General features: G+C 66.9%; 3 protein-coding genes and 1 non-coding gene across 6 annotated transcripts; 1 reads left to right on the top strand and 3 right to left on the bottom strand.

Moving 5' to 3' along the window:
• Positions 1-467: 467 nt before the first annotated feature.
• Positions 468-11,811, bottom strand: NPR1 (natriuretic peptide receptor 1). Its single transcript, XM_038167927.2, has 21 exons — positions 11,075-11,811; positions 9,258-9,457; positions 8,844-8,957; positions 8,341-8,476; positions 7,997-8,088; positions 7,774-7,909; positions 7,598-7,682; positions 7,393-7,513; positions 7,216-7,290; positions 7,049-7,126; positions 6,855-6,959; positions 6,634-6,705; positions 5,712-5,871; positions 5,479-5,634; positions 4,220-4,388; positions 3,968-4,114; positions 3,053-3,245; positions 2,796-2,970; positions 1,022-1,120; positions 843-934; positions 468-602 (listed from the first exon to the last, which is right to left on the bottom strand). Exons 1-21 carry the CDS (start codon positions 11,745-11,747, stop codon positions 540-542), a joined length of 3,141 nt encoding a protein of 1,046 aa, XP_038023855.1. The 5' UTR covers positions 11,748-11,811; the 3' UTR covers positions 468-539.
• Positions 11,812-12,590: 779 nt separating this feature from the next.
• TRNAM-CAU (transfer RNA methionine (anticodon CAU)) lies at positions 12,591-12,662 on the bottom strand. The gene has a single exon. It is a non-coding gene; the product is annotated as a tRNA-Met (tRNA).
• Positions 12,663-12,879: 217 nt separating this feature from the next.
• Positions 12,880-17,520, top strand: ILF2 (interleukin enhancer binding factor 2). 3 transcript variants are annotated; one of them, XM_072027988.1, is made up of 14 exons: positions 12,880-12,990; positions 13,537-13,579; positions 13,880-13,921; positions 14,937-15,041; positions 15,293-15,370; positions 15,544-15,646; positions 15,721-15,786; positions 15,897-16,013; positions 16,123-16,201; positions 16,331-16,418; positions 16,585-16,646; positions 16,734-16,848; positions 16,924-17,014; positions 17,257-17,520. In XM_072027988.1, the coding sequence occupies exons 1-14, from the start codon at positions 12,986-12,988 to the stop codon at positions 17,415-17,417; spliced, it is 1,155 nt and encodes a 384-aa protein (XP_071884089.1). In that variant the 5' UTR covers positions 12,880-12,985; the 3' UTR covers positions 17,418-17,520. The 3 variants fall into 3 exon arrangements, with proteins under 3 accessions (XP_071884089.1, XP_038023856.1, XP_071884090.1); XM_038167928.2 differs by having other exon boundaries at positions 12,894-12,990; positions 13,537-13,596; positions 13,879-13,921; XM_072027989.1 differs by lacking the exons at positions 12,880-12,990; positions 13,537-13,579; positions 13,880-13,921 and adding an exon at positions 14,040-14,165.
• A 146-nt stretch (positions 17,521-17,666) lies between these two features.
• Positions 17,667-19,335, bottom strand: SNAPIN (SNAP associated protein). The gene is made up of 4 exons (XM_072027991.1): positions 19,009-19,335; positions 18,335-18,381; positions 18,124-18,242; positions 17,667-18,027 (listed from the first exon to the last, which is right to left on the bottom strand). Exons 1-4 carry the CDS (start codon positions 19,119-19,121, stop codon positions 17,923-17,925), a joined length of 384 nt encoding a protein of 127 aa, XP_071884092.1. The 5' UTR covers positions 19,122-19,335; the 3' UTR covers positions 17,667-17,922.
• Between the last annotated feature and the right edge of the window lie 59 nt (positions 19,336-19,394).

Here is a 19,394-nt window from a genome sequence, read left to right as displayed (position 1 = left end):
CCGAGCCCCCTCCCCAAATTCTTGGGGGGGGGCACCAAGGGTCAGGGGACATCCAGTGCCCCCCTGGCAGGGTGATATGGGGGGGGGGGGGGGGACAACACCCAGTGTCCCCCCCCCAGAAGGAGGACATGGGGGGGCTTCCCAGTGCCCCTCATGGAGGGTGATACGGGGGGGGGCAACACCCAGTGTCCCCCCCAGCAGGGGACAGCCAGGCAGCTGCGCACACACCAGCTTTATTACAAAAATCCGAGCTCCAGCGCTCCCATCCCGCCGCCCGGGGGGGGGACGGGGGGGGGCACCGACCCCCCCCCCCTTGGGTCCACGGGGCCATCCCCGTGTCCCCCCCCCCCGGCCACCTCCGTGCCCCATCCCGGCCGATGCCCCCCCCGGTGGGCATCGCCGAGTTTTGGGGTTCAGCCTCAGCGTTGGGCCCCCCCCGTGTGACCCCAGCCTGGGGTTTTTTTGGGGGGGGGGGGACACACACACGGTGACAGCGGTGCCGAGCCCCGTGGGGGGGCTGTGGGTGCGGTGGGGGGGGGTCAGCCCCGGGTGCTGCTCCCGCGCTCCCCCAGCAGCCAGTACGTCCTCACCTTGCCCTTGCCCTGCGGGAGAGGAGGGGGGGTCAGGGGGGGGTATTTAGGGACCCCCAGATTGGGGGGGGGGCACGGTGGGTGGGATGGGGGGGGGGCACCCAGGGGGATTGGGGGCAGGGGGTGCAGGGGGGCACCCATCGCCCCAGGGGGGCTGCAGGGCATGGGGGTGAGTGGGGGGGGCACATGGGGGGACCCCGCTGGGTGTGTGGGGGGGTCCCCGTTTTTTGGGGGGGGGGGTCGGGGGCTCACCTTCATCTCCACGTCCCCCCGCAGCTCCAGCTCGAAGCAGCCGAACTCCTCCAGCACCGCCTTGGTCACGGCCGAGATGTGGATCTTCAGGGCTGGGTGGGTGGGGGCGGCCCCATCAGCACCCAAGGGTGCTTGGACCCCCCCCAAAAAAAATCCCTGCCCCCCCCCCAAGCCTTCACCTTCCCCGTTGGACTCCATGCGCGAGGCCGTGTTCACGGTGTCCCCGAAGAGGCAGTACCGGGGCATCTTCAGCCCCACCACGCCGGCGCAGACGGGCCCTGCGGGACCCCCAGTGAGCCCCCCCGTGACCCCCAGCCCTGTCCTGGCCCCCCCCCCAACACTCACCCCTGGTGGCCCCCCGGGTGCTGGTGTCACCTCCGCCCCTGTCCCTTGGGTCCTTGTAGGGGGTGGGTGCCCCACTGGGTGCCCCCCAGCCCTGATGGTGGGGGGGGGGGGCAGGGAGCCCTCATCCCCAGTGACCCCTGTGGGTGCCCTGTCCCCAATCCCACCCTTTTGATGCAGGTGGGTGCCACGTCCCTGTCCCCATGCCCAATGACCCACATGGGTGCCATGTCCCCAATCCCACCCTTTTGACCCACATGGGTGCCCCGTCCCCGTCCCCATCCCCATGCTACTGACCCGTGTGGGTGCCACATCCCCATCCCCATCCATGTCCCCACCAACCCATGTGGGTGCCCTGTCCCCAACCCCACTGACCCACATAGGTGCCACGTCCCCATCCCTGTCCCCACTTTCCCACACGTGTGCCCTGTCCGTGTCCCTGCCCCCATTCCCACCAACCCATATGGGTGCCATGTCCCCATCCTTGTCCCCATGCTGCCGACCCACATGGGTGCCATGTCCCCATCCCATCCCTGTCCCCACCGACCCATGTGCCATGTCCCCATCCCTACTGACCCACAGGGATGCCACGTCCCCATCCCCACCCCTGTCCCCATGGACCCACTTGGGTGCCGTGTTCCCATCCCTGTATCCATGCTACCGATCCAAATGGGTGCCCTGTCCCCATCCCCATCCCCATCCCCATCCCCGTCCCCACCACCCCACATATGTGCCCCATCCCCATGCCGCTGGCCTGTGCGGATGCCACGTCCCCATCCCTGTCCCCACTGACCCATGTGGGTGCCATGTCCCCATCCCCGTCCCCATCCCCACCGACCCACAGGGATGCCATGTCCCCGTCCCCATCCCTGTCCCCACTGACCCATGTGCCACGTCCCCATCCCTGTCCCCCGTGCCACCGATCCACATGGGTGCCCTGTCCCCATCCCCATCCCCACCGACACATTTGGGTGCCGTGTCCCCATCCCTGTCCCCATGCTGCTGACCCACATGGGTGCCACGTCCCCATCCCCACCACCCCACACATGTGTCCTGTCCCTGTCTCCATCCCTGTGCTGCTGACCACATGGGTGCCATGTCCCCATCCCCGTCCCTGTCCCCAACAACCCACAGGGATGCTGTGTCCCCATCCCTGTCCCCAACAACCCACATGGGTGCCACATCCCCATCCCCACTGACCCACATGGGTGCCATGTCCCCACTACTGTCCCCATCCCCACCACCCCACGTGTGCCCAGTCCCCGTCCCCGTGCTGCTGACCCACATGGGTGCCACGTCCCCATCCCTGTCCCTGTCCCCACCAACCCACACGGGTACCACGTCCCCATCCCTGTCCCCATGCCACTGACCCACATGGGTGCCACGTCCCCATCCCCGTCCCCAACAACCCACATGGGTGCCACATGCCCATCGCCATCCCCACCAACCCATATGGGTGCCATGTCCCCATCCTCACCGACGCACTTGGGCGCCACATCTCCATCCCCATCCCCACCGCCCCACATGGGTGCCCTGTCCCCACCCCTGTCCCCACCACCCCACACATGTTCCCTGTCCCCATGTCCCCGTCCCCGTCCCCGTGCGGCTGACCCGTGTGGATGCCGATGCGCAGCTTGAGCTGCTGCTGCGGGCGGTGGCGGATCTTGAAGGAGCGGACGGCGTCCAGCAGCGCCAGCGCCATGCGGGCCACCTCGCGGGCGTGCAGCTTCCCGTTGCGCACCGGCAGCCCCGACACCACCATGTAGGCGTCCCCGATGGTCTCCACCTGCGGGGTGGCCATGGGGGTGCCACCAGCTCCAGGGGGACACCCCGGGAGGATTGGGGGCGCGGGGGGCGCGCGCCCTCACCTTGTAGACATCGAAGTTGTCGATGATGGCGTCGAAGCAGGTGTAGAGGTCGTTGAGCAGCGTCACCACCTGCATGGGGGTGCTCTCGGCCGACAGCGCCGTGAAGCCCACGATGTCGCTGAAGTAGATGGTGACGCTGTCGAAAGCCTCCGCCTGCACCGTCTCGCCCCGCTTCAGCTGCTCCGCCACCGAGCTGGGGGCGTTTTGGGGTTGGGGTGAGGGGGGGCGCAGCCCTCGGACCCCTCTCCGGTGTCCCCAGCCCTCAGCCGTGTTGGGGTCCCCAAGGGGTTCCAGCCTGCTGAGCAGCTCTGAAGGGCTTGGGGGGTCTGGGGGCACCCCAAATGGTGAGCCATGGGGAGGGGAATGTGGGGGGGGTCCTCAGTGTTTCTGGGCACCCCCAGCCCCAAGCCTTGGGGGCACTTTGGGGTCTCCAGGGATCCCCAGTTCTGATCACCCCAAGCTTTGGGGGAGCTTTGGGGTCTCCAGGGATCCCCAGGTCCCCTGATCACCCCAAACCTTGGTGGGGTTTTGGAGTCTCCAGGGATCCCCAGTTCTGAGCACCCCAAGCCCCAGGGGGGGCTCTGGGGGTCCCCAAGTCCTCTGATCACCCCAAGCCTTGGGGTGGCCTTGGGGTCTCCAGGGGTCCCCAGGTCCCCTGATCACCCCAAGCCTTGGGGTGGCCTTGGGGTCTCCAGGGATCCCCAGTTTCTCTGATCACCCCAAGCCACGGGGGGGGCCCTGGGGGTCCCCAAGTCCTCTGATCACCCCAAACCCCTCCAAGCACCCTCAACCACGCACAGCACCCAGCGCAAACCCCCTGGGGGGAACCCCTGGGGTGATGCCCCAGGGCACTCGATGCTGGGGGGCAGGTTCCAGACACCTCCCCTTGTATCCCCCCCACCCCCAGGAGCTCACTGGGGCAGGATCTGGTAGAGCAGAGCCTCGGCTTTACGCTTCTCCTCCAGGTAAGCCTGGGTGCGCTCCTCCACCAGCTCCTCCAGGTTGTTGGCGTACTGCTCCATGCGCGACAGCAGGTTGTCCAGGATGTTGCTGCTGCTCTCCCTGCGGGCAGGGGGTCAGCACCCGTGGGGCTGGGGGGGGGGGAAAACCACCCGGGGACCACCCTGGGGACAGGAGGGGGACCAGGACGGGAGGAGGCGCGGGCACCTGTTGAATTTGCGGAGCTGGACCCTGATCTGGTTGAAGTCAGGGCGCTCCAGGACGTCCTCGGCCCAGCAGTGCTGCATCAGCTGCCCCAGCTCCTCCAGCTGGCACCCCACGCTGGCCGAGGGGCGGAAGCTGGGCCGCTCGCCGCTCTTCACCCGCTCGATGATCTCTGCGGGGCGCGCACCCGTCGGCAGGGCCGGCACCCAGCGGTGGCTCCAAGGACCCGGCAGCAGGTCCAAGACCCCATAGCAGCAGGTCCAAGCACTCCATAGCAAGTCCAAGACCCATAGCAAGTCCAAGACCCCATAGCAAGTCCAAGACCCCATAGCAGGTCCAAGACCCCATGGCAGGTCCAAGCACCCATCGCAGTAGGTCCAAGCACCCCACAGCAAGTCTAAGACCCAATAGCAGGTCCAAGACCCCATAGCAGTAAGTCCAAGACCCCATAGCAGCAGGTCCAAGCACTCCATAGCAAGTCCAAGACCCCATAGCAGTAGGTCCAAGACCCCATAGCAGGTCCAAGCACCCATTGCAGTAGGTCCAAGCACCCCACAGCAAGTCCAAGACCCCATAGCAGTAGGTCCAAGACCCCATAGCAGGTCCAAGCACCCCATAGCAGGTCCCAGTATCCATTACAAGTCTAAACACCCATTGCAGCAGGTCTAAGACCCCATAGCAGTAGGTTCAAGCACCCCATAGCAAGTGCAAGACCGCATAGCAGGTCCAAGCATCCATTGCAGTAGGTCCAAGACCCTATAGCAGGTCCAAGCACCCCACCCAAGGTCTCATCACCGTATCTCAGGTCCAAGCACCCCATAACAGGTCCCAGCACCCATCACAAGTCTAAGCACCCATTGCAGCAGGTCCAAGCACCCATCACAAGTCCAAGACCCCATAGCAGGTCCAAGGCCCCATAGCAGTAAGTCCAAGACCTCACAGCAGTGGGTTCAAGCATCCCATAGCAAGTCCAAGACCCCATAGCAGGTCCAATCACCCCATAACAGGTCTCATCAGCCTATCCCAGGTCCAAGCACCCCGTAACAGGTTCAAGCACCCCATAGCAGATCCAAGACCCCATAACAAGTGCCAGCATCCCATATCAGGTCCCATCACCCCATCCCAGGTCCCAGCACCCATCACAGCATGTCCAAAACCTCATAGCAGGTCCCTTCACCCCATCCCAGGTCCCAGCACCCATCACATCAGGTCCAATCACCCCTCAGCACCTCCCCGGTGCCGTCTCCCCGTCCTTTTCCCACCTTTGGGGCTCAGGTCCATGCCCTCCACGTAGAAGACGCCGTTGCGCAGGGCGATCTCTTGCAGGATGATGCCGAAGCTGTACACGTCGCCCTTCTGCGTGCCCCGTGCCGGCGGCGCCTCCATCCGCAGCAGCTCGGGCGCCGTCCACAGCTTCTCTGCGGCACCAGGCACGGGGTCGGGCCGGGCAGGGACCTTGGGGACGGGGACGGCGGGGTACGGGGCCGCTGCTCACTGGCGAAGAGCACGTGGGAGTCCTCGCCGTCAGGGGCCGCGCGGAAGCTCTCCAGCCCGTAGTCGGTGATCTTCAGCACGAAGCGGCTGTCCACCACGCAGTTGGAGGACTTGAGGTTCCCGTGGGACACGATGACGCCGTTGTGCAGGAACTGCATGCCCTGGACGGGTGGGGGGGGGTGAGTGGGTGGATAAATGGATGGGTAGATGGGTGGGTGGACAGATGGGTGGATGGGTGGACAGACGGACAGATGGATGGATGGATGGGTGGTTGGATAAATGGATGGATGGATGGGTGGTTGGGTGGGTGGGTGGACGGACAGACGGACGAATGGTTGGGTGGATGCATGGATGGATGGATGGATGGGTGGGTGGGTGGGTGGGTGGATGAGTGGGTGGATGGATGGGTGGTTGGACAGACGGATGGATGGATGGATGGATGAGTGGATGGATGGATGGACGGACGGACGGACAGATGGATGGATGGGTGGATGGATAGATGGATGGATGAATGGACGGATGGACAGATGGACGGATGGATGAGTGGATGGATGGATGGATGGATGGATGGATGGATGGATGGATGGATGGATGGATGGATGGATGGATGGATGGGTGGATGGATGGGTGGACGGGTGGATGGACGGGTGGATGGACGGGTGGATGGACGGGTGGATGGATGGTTGGACGGATGGTTGGACGGATGGTTGGGCGGACAGATGGATGGATGGTTGGATGGACGGATGGACGGATGGATGGATGGGTGGATGGATAAATGGATGGATGGATGGATGGATAAATGGATGGATGGATGGATGGATGGATGGTTGGACGGATGGTTGGACGGACAGATGGATGGATGGAGAACGCTTGGACCCGGTCCCCCCGCCCCACAGAGACCCCCGTGGGAAGCAGCTCGTTACCTTAATGATGTCATTGGTGAGGGAGTAGCGGAACATCCAGTCCAGCGTGATGCTCTCATTCTCCAGGATGTCCTGGTGGGTGCAGGGGGGGTCACCTCGCTGCTCTACCCCACCCCGGGCAGCCCCACGGGGCGATGCAGCCCGAAGGCAGGGTGCTGGCCCCGTGCAGCCCCGAGGCTGGGTGACGGGCTCCTATCGGGGAGCGGGGACCCCGCTGGCACCTGGAGGCTCCCGCGGGGGCAGTACTCGGTCAGGATGCAGATGTTCGGGGGGTCGGTGCAGGCGCCGATGAAGCGGGTCAGGTGCTCGTTTTGGACGTCCCGCATCTAGGGGACAGCGGGCTGTGGGGCCGGGCTCTGCCCCGCTCCGGGGACCCTGCCCCGTGCCCTGTCCCCCCCTCCCCAGCTCCACCTACATGCTTCAGCTCGAACAAGACTTTGCGCGTCAGCTCGATCCGCTTGCGGTTGAGGTGCTTCACGGCCACCAAGTTGCCCTGGGGGCGGGCGAGGTGGTGGGTGCCAGGTGGGTGGGGGGCACCCGTTGGGGTGGGGGGCACCCAGTCCCGCTCCCATGCCCCCATACCTTGTAGTACGCCGTCTTGGCATAGACCTGGAACTGCCCCTCTGCGGTCATCAGCGAGCCGTAGTTGGAGCCCCTCTGCGGGAAGCACGCGGGGTGAGCTCGTCCCCGTCCCCGTCCCTGTCCCCATCCCTGTCCCCACTGCCCGGGGAGGGGTCTGGGGACATTTTGGGTGCTCACCAGTGAGAGCGTGAGCTTGCTCCCGGCGCTGCGCAGGTGCTTCTCCAGGCTGCTCATCTGCACGTCCTCCCAGCGGACGCGCCACAGCTCGGCCGCCAGCTCCTTCTCCAGCTGCAGCTTCCTGCAGCGGGACGGCAGGATGAGACCCCCGGGGGTCCCCCGACCCCCTGGGCCACCCCCTCCCTCCCCAGCCCGCTCCCCGCACCTGTAGATGAAGAAGGAGATGATGGTGGTGGCCAGGAGGATCAGGCTGACCACGAGGGACAGCACCTCCAGGGTGCTCAAGCTGGCTGCGGGGCGAGAGGAGGGCGGTGAGGGGGTCGTGGGCGCCCCGGCCCCTGCCCCGATTGGGGTCTCCCCCGGTGACCCCCCGCCGCTCACCCTTGTGGCACTGGGGGTCGTTGTTGTCGAAGCCACAGGGGGGGACGTCGGGGGGAACCTTGTTCCCCGGCCAGTGGATGTCGCGCCCCGGCACCATGTGGATCTTCTTGGTGGTGCCATTGTAGTTGGCCACGATCTGGGATGGGGACGAGACGCGGGTGGGACAAGACCCCCGGTAGCCCCCTGGGGACCGAGGTGGCCCCGCGCTGGGGCTGGCTCTCACCTGGAAGTCACCGCGCACCGGGTCCATGTCCCACAGGGAGTAGTCGCTCTCCCGGTCGCCGTTCTCGTCGATCTTCAGGAAGCCGGTGACGCCTGGGGATGGAGGGCGAGGGGCTCGGGGACGAGCCAGGGACCCCAGCCAGGGGACGGGGCACGGGGCCAGTGCTGGCGGGGACGGTGGCTCCGTCGTGCCCAGGGCTGTAAATCTCCATCCCGCTGGCTCCAATCCCAAAATACCAGCCTGGGAGCGTGGCGGGCGGGCAGCACCCAGCCCTGCTGGGGCCGGGATGGGGACAGGGACAGGACGGGGACAGGACGGGGATGGGACGGGGACGGGACGCCCACCGTAGAAGGTGCGGTTCCACATCTGGCGGGTGATGGCGGAGGCGTTGGTGATGGAGCCGCCCCGCTCCAGCGTCTCGTTGACGGCCTGGGCGTAGAGCATCACCCCGTCGTGGAAGGCGGCCGCGATGAAATTCATCTGGGGGCACGGAGCTGGCTGGGGACAGGGCACAGCCGGGGACCCGCATCCTCTTGTCCCCAGCAGCCCCAGCTCATCCTCTGACCCTGGTCCCCAACAGCCCCAGGCCATCCTGCACCCCCTCATCCCCGACAGCCCCGGCTCCATCCCATGTCCCTTTTTTCTCCAACTCCTTTCCATGTCCCTTTGTCCCCAGCTCCATCCCCGTCTCCACCTATTGCCCCCAACGTCCCCAGCTCCATCCCATATCCCTGTGTCCCTGCCTCCATCCCCTGTCCCCCTGTACCCGTCTCCATCCCACGTCCCCAGCTCCACCCCGTGCCCCCGCAGCCCCACCCCGTGCCCCCCACCTGTCCCCGTGCCCTACCAAGCCGTCCTTCATGGTGTAGTTGAAGTGGGTGAGCGCCTCCTCCTTGAGCCGAGCCAGGAAGGGCCGGTACTCGGGGTTTTCGGGCTCCTTGTAGGTGATGATGGTGACAGCCTGGGGCGAGGGCGAGCAGTTGGCAGTGGGGACGGGGACCCTGCCCGCTCCCCTCCGTTATGGGGTCCCCCAAATCTCAGTGTCCGGGGCAGGCTGGCTTCGTGCTGCGCCTATTAATAGCTCCGGGCAGCGCTGGAGCCGGGACCTGGGGAAATTAATCTCGCTTCCTTCCTCCTCCGGGGCTGCCAGCAGGGAGCAGGCGGGCAGGCGAGGCTGGGGCAGCGCCGGCACTCACACTGGGGGGGCGAAGAGGACGCACGCGGGGGTCCCTGCCCGCGCGCAGCACCCCGGGGTGCTCACCTCGAAGGCTTGCCGGGCGCTGGCGTCGTCACGGTCCCCCCGCTTCCAGGGCCGCTGGGGCTCGGGGAAGTGGTTGCCCTGCAGGCTGGCCCCGAAGATGTCGATGTAGAAGAAGGCGTAGTCGCCGCGGGTGAGCCCCTCGCGCCAGGCTTGCAGCATCAGCTCCCGCAGCGTGTCGGGGGCGCAGCACACGTAGACGACTGCGCGGGGGCGAGACCGCTCATGGCACCGGACCCCCCACCCAGGGTGGAGAACCCCCAAACGGGGGCGGCGACCTCAGCTCAGCACCCTGAGTCCCTCTGCGCCTGGGTCTGGATTTGTATCAGCCGGACTGGCGGTGATAATTAGGGTGATTTAATTACAGCCCCATCCCGTTATCAGACCCGAGGGTCCCCCATCCCGCAGCAGGGGACGTGCCTTGGGCTGTGCCACCCGGCACCGCGTGCAGCAGGGACCGGGGGCTGCTGCACCCTCGGGGGGCACCGAGCGGGGACGCTGGGGGGAGCGGGGGTCCCACGCCCGCTGCCCACCCGTGTGCCCCCGCCGAGCCCTGCCCGAGGTTTCCTGTTTTCCTGACTCTGTTTCCTCCTCCGCACGGCCCAGATTCGACGGCCGAGATTTATTCGCCGGGACCCCGGTGGGTGCCGCTGCCCCGCGCCCCCTCCCCACTCCCCCCTGCAGCACCCTGGGGTGCTGCCTGGCGTCTCCGGGCTGCCACCGCCGGGTCCCCAAACAGCACCCAGCGGGGACAGCGGGGTCGGGCAGACGTCGCCCGCCGCTGCCAGCCCCTGGAGCCGCCGTTCCCGTGGGGGGCGGCGCCCAGACGGCTCCGGCCCGTCGGGACCGGGGGGCCGGTGCCCCGGCCGTGCCAGCCCCGGGCAGGCGGCGCCCCCGGAAAGCAGCCGCCAGCGGGGGGGGCCCTGCCCGGGCCGCGCTCCAGGGCTGGCCGGTGCCCAGCGCCCCGCCGGGGTGGGGGGGGGCAGCGCACGGGGCTGGGGCGCTGCGGGCGTGTGGCGTGCCCCCCCCCGTGCCCCGTGCCCACGCGTGTCCGGCCGTGCCGAGCCGTGCGTGGGGCTGTGCACACGCGTGGGGAGCCCCGCACGCCCGCGCCCCCCCGCAAAACCCCGCGCCCCGTGCTCCCCGCGGGGGGGGCTCCGCGCACAGCCGGGCAAAGCCGTGGTCAGCAGGGGAGGGCTGGGAGCGCCCCTGGGGAGCCGCGGACACCCGTGGGGAGGTGGGGGCACCCGTGGGGAGGTGGGGGCGCCCACGGGGAGCTGGGGGTGCCCACGGGGAGCCGTGGAAAACTGTGGGGAGCTGGGGACACACGGGAAAAGCTGGGGACACCCGCGGGGAGCCGCGGACCCTGGGGAGCTGTGCACGTCCAGGGGAGCCGCGGACACCCGTGGGGAGCCGCGCGCGTCCTTGGGGAGCCGCGGACACCTGTGGGGAGCCGCGAACGCCCTTGAGGAGTTGCGGACACCCGAGGGAAGCCGCGCCCGGCAGTGCCGAGCCGCGCCCGCCCTTGGGGAGCCGCGCACGACCCTGGGGAGCCGCGGACACTCGTGGAGAGCCGCGGACACCCGTGGGGAGCCGTGCCCGGCCATGGTGAGCCGCGCACGACCCCGGGGAGCCGGGAACACCTGTAGAGAGCCACGAACGCCCTTAGGGAGCCGTGCCTGGCTGTGGGGAGCCGTGGGCACCCGAGGGGAGCCGTGCCCAGCCGCGCACAACCCCGGGGAGCCCCGGACACCCGTGGGGAGTCCTGGCCACCCGAGGGGAGCCGCACCCGGCCGTGCCCCCGCCACCCCCGCACTCACTGCGTCCCTTCTGCTTGATCTCCTGGATGATGAAGGAGTAGTTGCCCTTGTCGCGGAACACCACGTCCATGACGGTGAGGTTGCGCAGGGTGGGCAGCTGGACGTAGAGCCCCTCGGCGGCGAAGAAGTAGGGCCGGTCGTCCAGCTTCTCATCCCAGTAAACCAGCAGGGCGCGGCGGGTCCAGTTGAAGCGGCGGTGGAGCTGCACCCCCAGCTCGCCCAGCTTGCGGTGGCTCGGGCCGGCTCGGGTGGTGAGCCCGAATTCCTCCCGCTTGTCGTCGAAGCCGTGCGCCTCGGCCCCCGCCGTCACCAGCGGCAGCCGCCAGTGGCTGGTGAACCTCGCCACGGGCGCCGCCGTGTACACGCAGCCGGGCCCCACGAAGGCTGCGGGGTGGTGGGCGAGCCGCAGATCGACGGCGGCCAGGGGGGCGGCCATCTCGGAGCACACCCCGTGCCGGTCCTCGCTGCTCCCGAACACCCAGCGCAGCGTGTGGCCGGCCAGGAGGTCGGCTCTCCCGTTGACGGCTGCGGCGGCCAAGCGCACGGCCGGTCCCACGCGTGGCCATGCCCACGGGTAGCTCACGTTGCGCTCCGGTAACACCACCGCCAGCGTCAACGCGGCCGCCCGGCCGCCCGGCCCCGCGCCGCACAGCGCGGCCAGCACCGCCAGCATCGCTCGGCCGCCCGCCGCCAGCGGCTCCCCGCGGCGGGGCTGAGCCCTTCCTGGCCCCCCCCCCACCACCACCCCTCCCCGGGCCGGTGACAAAGGGCTGCTCCCAGCCGCCGCCGCCGCCGGTAACCCCTTCCTGCCCGGCCCCGCCGCACCGAGGGGGCTCCTCGCCGTCCCGACCCCCCCCCCCCGATCCCACGCGGATCCACGCAGCGCTCTTTACCCGCGCCGCGGACACGCGTGGGACACCCAACGGCTGCCCCCGACGGCTCCAGCGCTGGGCAGGGCGGTGCGGAACGCCCCGAACCCCCCCCCCCCCACGGACTCCGTGGGACCCCCCCTCTCCTCCGGGTGCCTGCCCCCCCCTCCCCGTCTCCCACGTCGCGCCGGGCTCGGGGCTCAGCGCCGCCCGCGCGCACCCACGCGTGGGGGTCCGAGGGATCCAGGGGGGGGCCCCGGGAGCCTCCGGTCTCTCCCCCCCCGAGGGCTCCGGGGGGGTTTTGGGGTCGCCGCGACCCCCACGGGGGAAAAAAATCACAGCCTTGCGCTGGGCACCACTGCCGTGGAGGTGGAAAGGGTGTCACGGAGAGCCCCGCCGCGGGACGGGCGCGGCTCCGTGGGTTCGGCCCCGTGGGCTCTGCCCCCCCCCGGACACGCGTGGCCCCCAGCACACGGGAGGCTCCCGGGGCGCTCCCTGCACCCAGCCGGGGTGCGCCGGTCAAGGCTGCAGCAGCTGAGCGTGGCCGGGGAGAGGCACTAGGGAGCGCCGGAGGCTGTAATCAAATCACTTAATTAAAGCGGTAATTAAAAAAAAAAACACCCGGGGCAGGGGAGGAAAAATTTAACTAGCAGAGGATGGTTTCGATCCATCGACCTCTGGGTTATGGGCCCAGCACGCTTCCGCTGCGCCACTCTGCTGCCGCTGCACACGGCCCTCCCGCAGCTCTTATAGCTTCACCTCACAGTGTGCGCATGCGCGCAGCCCCCTCCGCCCGCTCCATTCCTGAGCATTGCGCCCCCTCCAGCGGCCGCTGCGGGGCCGGCGCATGCGCAGCGCGGCTCCCCCATACTCCCGCCCCCTTCCCCCGGGATCGCTTTTGCGATTGGTCGATTCCGCTTAGATCGACGTTCCCCTGAGCCAACGGGGTGCGGCGGAGCTCCGGCGGCGGGGGCGGCAGCCAACGGGCGGGCGGCTTGCTGCGGGGTGGCGGCGGGCGCTGCGTGTGGTGCGCGGAGGAGCCATGAGGTGAGCGGGGCCCGACCGGGGGGCTCCGGGGCTGGGGGGGCGGGACGGGGGCTGGGGGGGCTTCTGGCGGGGCTGGGGGGGGTTTGGGGCCGGGCTGGGCAGGCCGGGGGGGCTCGGGGGGGTGGGGCGGGGGGATTTGGGGCCTGGGGGGGCTTTGAGGCCTGGGGGGGGCTTTGGGGCCCCGGGGCTGGGTCGGGGGGGGGCCCAGGGGGCTTCGAGGCCAGGCCCAGGGGGCTTTGGAGCTCGGGGGCTGGGCTGGGGGAGCTCTGGGGGTCGGGGGGAACCGGCCCGGGGGGCTTTGAGGCCTGCGGGAGCTTGAGGGGGGCGGGCCTGAGGGGCTCGGGGGCTGGGCCGGGGATCTGGGAGCTTTGGGGGGCTTGGGGGCCGGGCTGAGAGGGGTCTTTGGGGTCTGGGTGACCAGGTCAGGGGGTTTGGGGGCCGGGCTTGGGCAGTTTTGGGGCCTGGGGGGCTTTGGGGCTCAAGGGACTGTGCCCAGGGGCTTTGGGGCCGCTCCCTGACCCCACTTTTCTCCTTTTTCTCCTGCAGGGGCGACCGAGGCCGAGGCCGTGGCGGACGCTTTGGTTCCAGGGGAGGCCCTGGCAGTGGGCGAGTCTGGCTTCTGCTCTAGCCAGGGGGCTCCAGCAGCGCAGGCCTAGGGGGTGGGGGCTGCAGCCGCCCCGTGTGGTGTGCTGCTGGGGTGCAGGGCAGGGCCGGGGGCTGGCAGCGTAGCGCAGGGTAGCAGCGAGGCGCAGCGGGGGTGGTGGGGGCGCGTTGAGATTCCCTGTGTCCACGTAGGGCCTTTCTTGCTCGGGGCTGAATCTCTCTGGGGTGGGTGGGAGACGCACGCTGCTGCGGAGAATAAAGTGCTTTTTTCTCTCCCCCCTTTAGGTTCCGGCCCTTTGTGCCGCACATCCCCTTTGATTTCTATGTCGTGAGTAAACCGAGCCCTCCGGAGCTGTTTGCAGGCAACGGCCGCGGGGCTTTTCCTTGTTTAAAGATGCCGGTTTAAAAACGTTGCGTGCGCTGACTTCGTGTGATGGTTTGACTTCTTTTAGCTTACCCGGAGTAGAGGAGTTCACTGCAAATGCCGTTGGCTCAGTAACTAAGCTGAAATACTTTCTGTGTTGGTTTGGATTGTGTGGAGTACTTGTGTCACACGAGATGACTGGGATGCAGTTGAGTAATCGCAATCACAAAAACACCTTGATTGAGATTTTTCCCTGCTGCTTGAGGCTCCCCACCTTCCCAAGCCCCAGCTTCTGCCAAATCCCTGTAGCACCAGCATCGTGCGTTACTCTGACAGCTGTCACTCACCTGGCAGATGTCCTCCGGGCTGCCCTGCGCTGCTGGTCCTCGCAGGGAGCCGCAGGAATGCGCCTCTCCCGCCTTCTGCAGGAGGAAATCCATTCCTTCTGCCCAGCATCTGTCCTCGCGGACACGTGACTCAGGGAAAACAAATTCACTCCTTCTTGGTTACCAGGCCCTGGGGCTGTGAATGCTGTCACAGCAACCGTAACGCTCTGGCTGTCTGCAAACAAAGCAGATTCTGATTCCTTATTCGTAAGGGGCTGCCACGGAGCTAATAAAAGCCCTTGATGATGGAGCCGTTCTTAAAATAGTTCCACTCTGTTTGTGCTGCTTCATTCTTTGGCTGAAAAGCGACGCACAGTGCAGGACCTGCCCAGGTGGGGCGTTCTGGTGGCTCCTGTGCAGGTCCTGAGGATCTGCAGAGCAGGGCCAGGGGGCATGGGCAGGGCGGGCAGCTCCGTTCGCCCTTCTGACAGTGTAACGGCTCAACTAAAAGCTGAGCTGAGAGGCGAGATTGGCAGTCACAAAGGAAACAAACCCCGGAGAGTAGAAATAAAAAGTTGGTGTCTGTGCTGGCGAGCAGGTTGAGCTGCAGGCTGGTTGTGATGTCTGTGGTCTGACGTCTGCTCCCGTTTCAGTGCGAGATGGCTTTCCCGCGGGTTAAGCCCGCCGCTGATGAGAGCGCCTTCAGCGAGGCCTTGCTGAAGAGAAACCAGGACCTGGCACCGACGGCGGCTGAACAGGTGCTGAAAATCACCTCGTGTGCTAGCTGGGATGCAGAGAGAGACTCGTTCAGAGAATGTAGCTGGTAGAGGTCGTGGCTAGCCTAAAAAGTAATAGTTTCTTTGAAGCACTGCAGTAGAAATGTCCAAGAGATTTTTTGGACAACAATTTCCAAATAAGCATTTAATTGTTATTTTCCATTTGTGCTACGTTCCTCGAGACCATCCCGGGAACTGCTCGATTCCAGCTCCCGTCTTCCATTCCTTTCCAGGCTTCCATCCTTTCCCTGGTGACCAAAATCAACAACGTGATTGACAACCTCATCGTAGCGCCGGGAACTTTCGAGGTGGTGAGTCCAAGGGGTTCCCTTGGGAGGTGTTTTAGGGGGATGCTGGCGTCCCAGCTGCCAAACCTCGCCCCAGGTGGATCACCCTGAATTTTTCAGTCACTCAAAGGTCCGTGCTTTGTCCCCGAAATGCAGCGCGTGCGTTGGTTTTGCTAATTCTGCCTTTATTTCAACAGCAAATTGAGGAGGTTCGCCAGGTTGGCTCCTACAAGAAGGGGACCATGACGACGGGGCACAACGTGGCCGACCTGGTGGTGATCCTGAAAATCCTACCCACGCGTGAGTATCCCTCCCGGGGCTGCGGGGGGAGGGCAGGGCCCGGCCCTGCTCTAAAAACCTCTCCTGCTCCCCAGTGGAAGCCGTGGCGGCCTTGGGAAACAAAGTGGTGGAGAGCCTGAGGGCGCAGGACCCCAGCGAAGGTAGGGGCAACGCGGGGCTCTGACCCTGCCCGTTCTGGGGCTGAGGCATTGCTGGGGGTCCCTAAATCCTTGCAGCCCCTCTGAGGGAGTTGAATTTCCCCCCCCACAAGTCCTGACCATGCTGACCAACGAGACCGGCTTCGAGATCAGCTCGGCCGACGCCACGGTGAAGATCCTCATCACCACGGTGCCGCCCAACCTGCGCAAGCTGGACCCCGAGCTGCACCGTAAGGGCTCTGCTGGCTCTGCCCTCGCGTGCCAGCCCTCCCCGGGGGCTCCCCTAGCACCCGCTCACCTTTTGGGTGAAAAAACGGGCGTTTTTGTTGCTTCTTTCAGTGGACATCAAGGTGCTGCAGAGCGCCCTGGCTGCCATCAGACACGCTCGCTGGTTTGAGGAGAACGCTTCGCAGTCCACGTGAGTTTGGCCTTGAGTCAGCCGGGTTGGAATTCTCTTCCCAGGGAACAGGGAATGAGGAGAGCTCCTGCTCCCATGGCAGGATCATGTGTGACGCGTTATGAGCTCTGCTCTTTTCGTCTTGTCCAGGGTGAAGGTGTTAATCCGGCTGCTCAAAGACCTGAGGATTCGCTTCCCTGGCTTTGAGCCCCTCACTCCCTGGATCCTGGACTTGCTGGTGAGTGCACAAAGGCAGAAGCTGGAGCTGTGCCAGCCGTGCTGCAGCTGTGGTTGCTTCCACACCTGCAGAGCTCAGACTCAGAGCAGCTCCAGCAGGATTTTGGCTGCCCACCCTTCCCGTGCAGGGAGCCCGGCTCATCCTAACGCTTCCCCTCCCTCCGCAGGGGCACTACGCCGTGATGAACAACCCCACCAGGCAGCCCCTGGCCCTCAACATCGCCTACAGGTCAGTCTGCGCTCTGCCTGCACGACCTCCTGTCCCCCCCAAATCAAATCCTGCTGCCTAAAAACCATCGGGGGCTTTGTCCTGCAGGCGCTGCCTCCAGATCCTGGCGGCGGGACTCTTCCTGCCGGGCTCTGTGGGGATCACAGATCCCTGTGAGAGTGGTAATTTCCGCGTGCACACCGTCATGACCCTGGAGCAGCAGGTGAGGCACCTGGCGTGATGTGGGGACAGGGGTGGGGGCTAAAATCAGCCCTGCGCTGACCCCAGCCCTGCACAGGACATGGTGTGCTACACGGCGCAGACGCTTGTCCGCATCCTCTCTCACGGAGGCTACAGGAAGATCCTGGGCCAGGAGGGCGACGCCAGCTGTGAGTAGGCTTGAAAAGGTTTTTTGGGGGAATGGGCCTGGTTCTGCGTGCTGAAAAACTGCTTAATAACACCCAGGAGGCAAAGCTGCAGCTGGGGGGGCTGCTGGGCTGCAGGCTGATGCTGGGGGGTGTGGAGCTTCCCTCTGCTGGCACCCAGAGCTGCAGCAGGGCTCATCCTGCCCGAGGGCACCCCGACAGCCCTGGGGGGCCGTGAGCTGCCTGCTCAGTGCTGTTTGTTGCAGATTTGGCTTCCGAAATGTCCACCTGGGATGGAGTGATAGTGACGCCTTCCGAGAAGGCCTACGAGAAGCCTCCGGAGAAGAAGGAAGGAGAAGAGGAAGAGGAGAACCAGGAGGAACCCGCAGCAGGCGAGGAAGAGGAGAGCATGGAGACTCAGGAGTGACTGAAGGACCCGGCGCATCCTGAGCGAGCACAGCCAGCTGCTGTGCCCCCCTTTGTGTTTGTGTTTTATAGGTTCGCATTAAAACCTCCCCGTTTTGAGTGTGTCCCGTGTCCCTGGAGCGACGCACACTACAGCAGGGGCTCAGCAAAAGGGCTGGGGGGGCCCAGACCCCACCGGGTGCTGCCTGGGGGGGGGCAGGCCCCATACAAGGCTGTGACCCGAGCAGCATTACAGACCCACACTGCCCCACCGAGCACCAACCGCCCTTTATTTCCCTGCCTCCACCCCTGGAAGCGCAGCAGCCGCAGCCCCCAGCTCGCTGAGCACCCCCTGCAGCCCCACCGGGGGGGCTCCTCGTGTCCCCCCCCGTGCTGCAGCCACGGATTCCTGCACCCGTTCGTGGTGGGGTTGTCCCCGGTGCTGTCGGTGCCGCTCCCGCTCCGTCCCAGCGCCCCGGGGGGGGGCGCAGCCGCCTCGGATCCGGCCCGGTGCCGTGGGGGGAGCCTCACTTGCCGGGCAGGCCCTGGGGGTAGCCACCGGCGGCCTCCAGCAGGGCTTTCCTGCGCACTGTCTCCTTGGCCACGCTGTGGTTCAGCCTCCGCAGCCGCTCCTGCTCGAGGAGAGGGGGGGTAGCAGAAGCTGTCAGCACTGGGGGGGGGCCGGGACCCCCCCCAAAAACCCACCGCAGCCCCCTCCCCACGCCCACCTGTGCGTTCTGCAGGATGTTGTTGACCAGCACCACCCTGCGCCGCGCGTTCAGCAGCTTCTTGACGTAGGGGTCGAGGTCGAGCGCCACTTTCTGGTCCTCGTTGATGCGGCACAGCTCTGCGGGAACCCGCGCGGGGCTCAGGGTGGGGGAAACCCCCCCCGGACCCTCCCCTCCCGGTCCCAACGGGGCCCCCCCGGTGCCTCCTCACCCGTGGCCAGGCTGTCGATGTGCTCCCGCAGCTCCACCTGGCTCTCCCTGGGGAGGACACGGAGCTGGGGGCAAGGACCGGGAACCCGGCCCAGACCCCCCCCCCCCCGCTTCCCGTTACCCCTCCCGTTCCGTCCCCCCCCGTTACCGATGCCCTGCGGCCCCCCAGGCACCACCCCGAAAGCCCCCAGCCCTGTCCCCAGCCCCGGTTCTCCCCCGGTACGTCCCCGCCCTCGGCCCCCACCACCTCTAAAACACCTCACGGCCCAAAACTGCCCCGGTCCCGGTGCCGTGAGCCCGTTCCCGGTCCCGTTCTCGGCCCTCAGCCCTTGTCCCGGCCCCGTTCCTGGCTCCCTTCGCCCATCCCGGCCCCACGGTCCCAGTCCCGGTCCTGTTCTCAGCCTCCCCCCCCCCCCGCCCGGTCCCGTTCCCGGCCCTCAGCCCTGGTCCGGGTCCGGGTCCCGGTCCCGTTCTTGGGGCCCCGGCCCCGTTCCCGGCTCCCTCTGCCCGTCCCGGTCCCATTCCCGTTCCCATTCCCGTCTCTCGGCCCTGTTCCCGTTCCCGGTCCCGGTCCCGTTCCCAGCCCCCCCCTCGCCCGTCCAGGCCCCACAGCCCCGTTCCCCGTTCCCCACCCGCCCCGTTCCCGTTCCCGGTGCCCCGTTCCCGCTCCCGGACCTGACGGCGTGCACGTGCCCGTCGAGCTGCCTCACTGCGGGCCGCAGGAACTGCAGCAGCCCCTCCGCGAACAGCTCCCGCGCCGCCGGGCCGCCTCCCCCCGCCGCCGCCATCTTGGCGCCGCCGCCGCCGCGCGGACCCACGGGAAATGGCGGCGGGGCCGCCGCGCGCAGGGGGCGCCGGGAAATGGAGTCCGCGCCGCGCTCCCGCGGCCACTTCCGGCCCGCGCCGCGGGGGCCGCTGGGAAATGTAGTTCGGGGGGCGCCGCCCTGCGGCCACAGCCCAGGGAGGAGCAGCGCGTTTTGGGGTCGTTTCGTCTTTTTTTTTTTCCTCCTGTTTTTTTCTTTCTTTTTTCCTTTCTTTTTTTTTTTCTTTCTTTTTTTTTC

Source organism: Anas platyrhynchos, chromosome 26 (assembly GCF_047663525.1).
Source record: "Anas platyrhynchos isolate ZD024472 breed Pekin duck chromosome 26, IASCAAS_PekinDuck_T2T, whole genome shotgun sequence".
NCBI classification, from domain to species: domain Eukaryota; kingdom Metazoa; phylum Chordata; class Aves; order Anseriformes; family Anatidae; genus Anas; species Anas platyrhynchos.
The sequence above is the reverse complement of the archived record's forward strand: the minus strand, read 5'-3'. Positions and strand labels throughout refer to the sequence as shown.

What these genes read in the sequence shown, in the direction of transcription:
- NPR1 (XM_038167927.2), bottom strand. Translation starts at nt 11,747, where the DNA reads ATGCTGGCGGTGCTGGCCGCGCTGTGCGGCGCGGGGCCGGGCGGCCGG. An exon ending in TCACCAATGACATCATTAAG is followed by an intron (nt 5,872 to 6,633) that starts GTAACGAGCTGC and finishes CCACCCGTCCAG; the next exon opens with GGCATGCAGTTCCTGCACAA. An exon ending in GGGGGGACGTGGAGATGAAG is followed by an intron (nt 603 to 842) that starts GTGAGCCCCCGA and finishes CCTCTCCCGCAG; the next exon opens with GGCAAGGGCAAGGTGAGGAC.
- ILF2 (XM_038167928.2), top strand. An exon ending in GCCCTCAACATCGCCTACAG is followed by an intron (nt 16,647 to 16,733) that starts GTCAGTCTGCGC and finishes TTTGTCCTGCAG; the next exon opens with GCGCTGCCTCCAGATCCTGG. An exon ending in TCATGACCCTGGAGCAGCAG is followed by an intron (nt 16,849 to 16,923) that starts GTGAGGCACCTG and finishes AGCCCTGCACAG; the next exon opens with GACATGGTGTGCTACACGGC.
- SNAPIN (XM_072027991.1), bottom strand. Translation starts at nt 19,121, where the DNA reads ATGGCGGCGGCGGGGGGAGGCGGCCCGGCGGCGCGGGAGCTGTTCGCG. An exon ending in GGGCACGTGCACGCCGTCAG is followed by an intron (nt 18,382 to 19,008) that starts GTCCGGGAGCGG and finishes TGTCCTCCCCAG; the next exon opens with GGAGAGCCAGGTGGAGCTGC. An exon ending in CATCGACAGCCTGGCCACGG is followed by an intron (nt 18,243 to 18,334) that starts GTGAGGAGGCAC and finishes GGGTTCCCGCAG; the next exon opens with AGCTGTGCCGCATCAACGAG.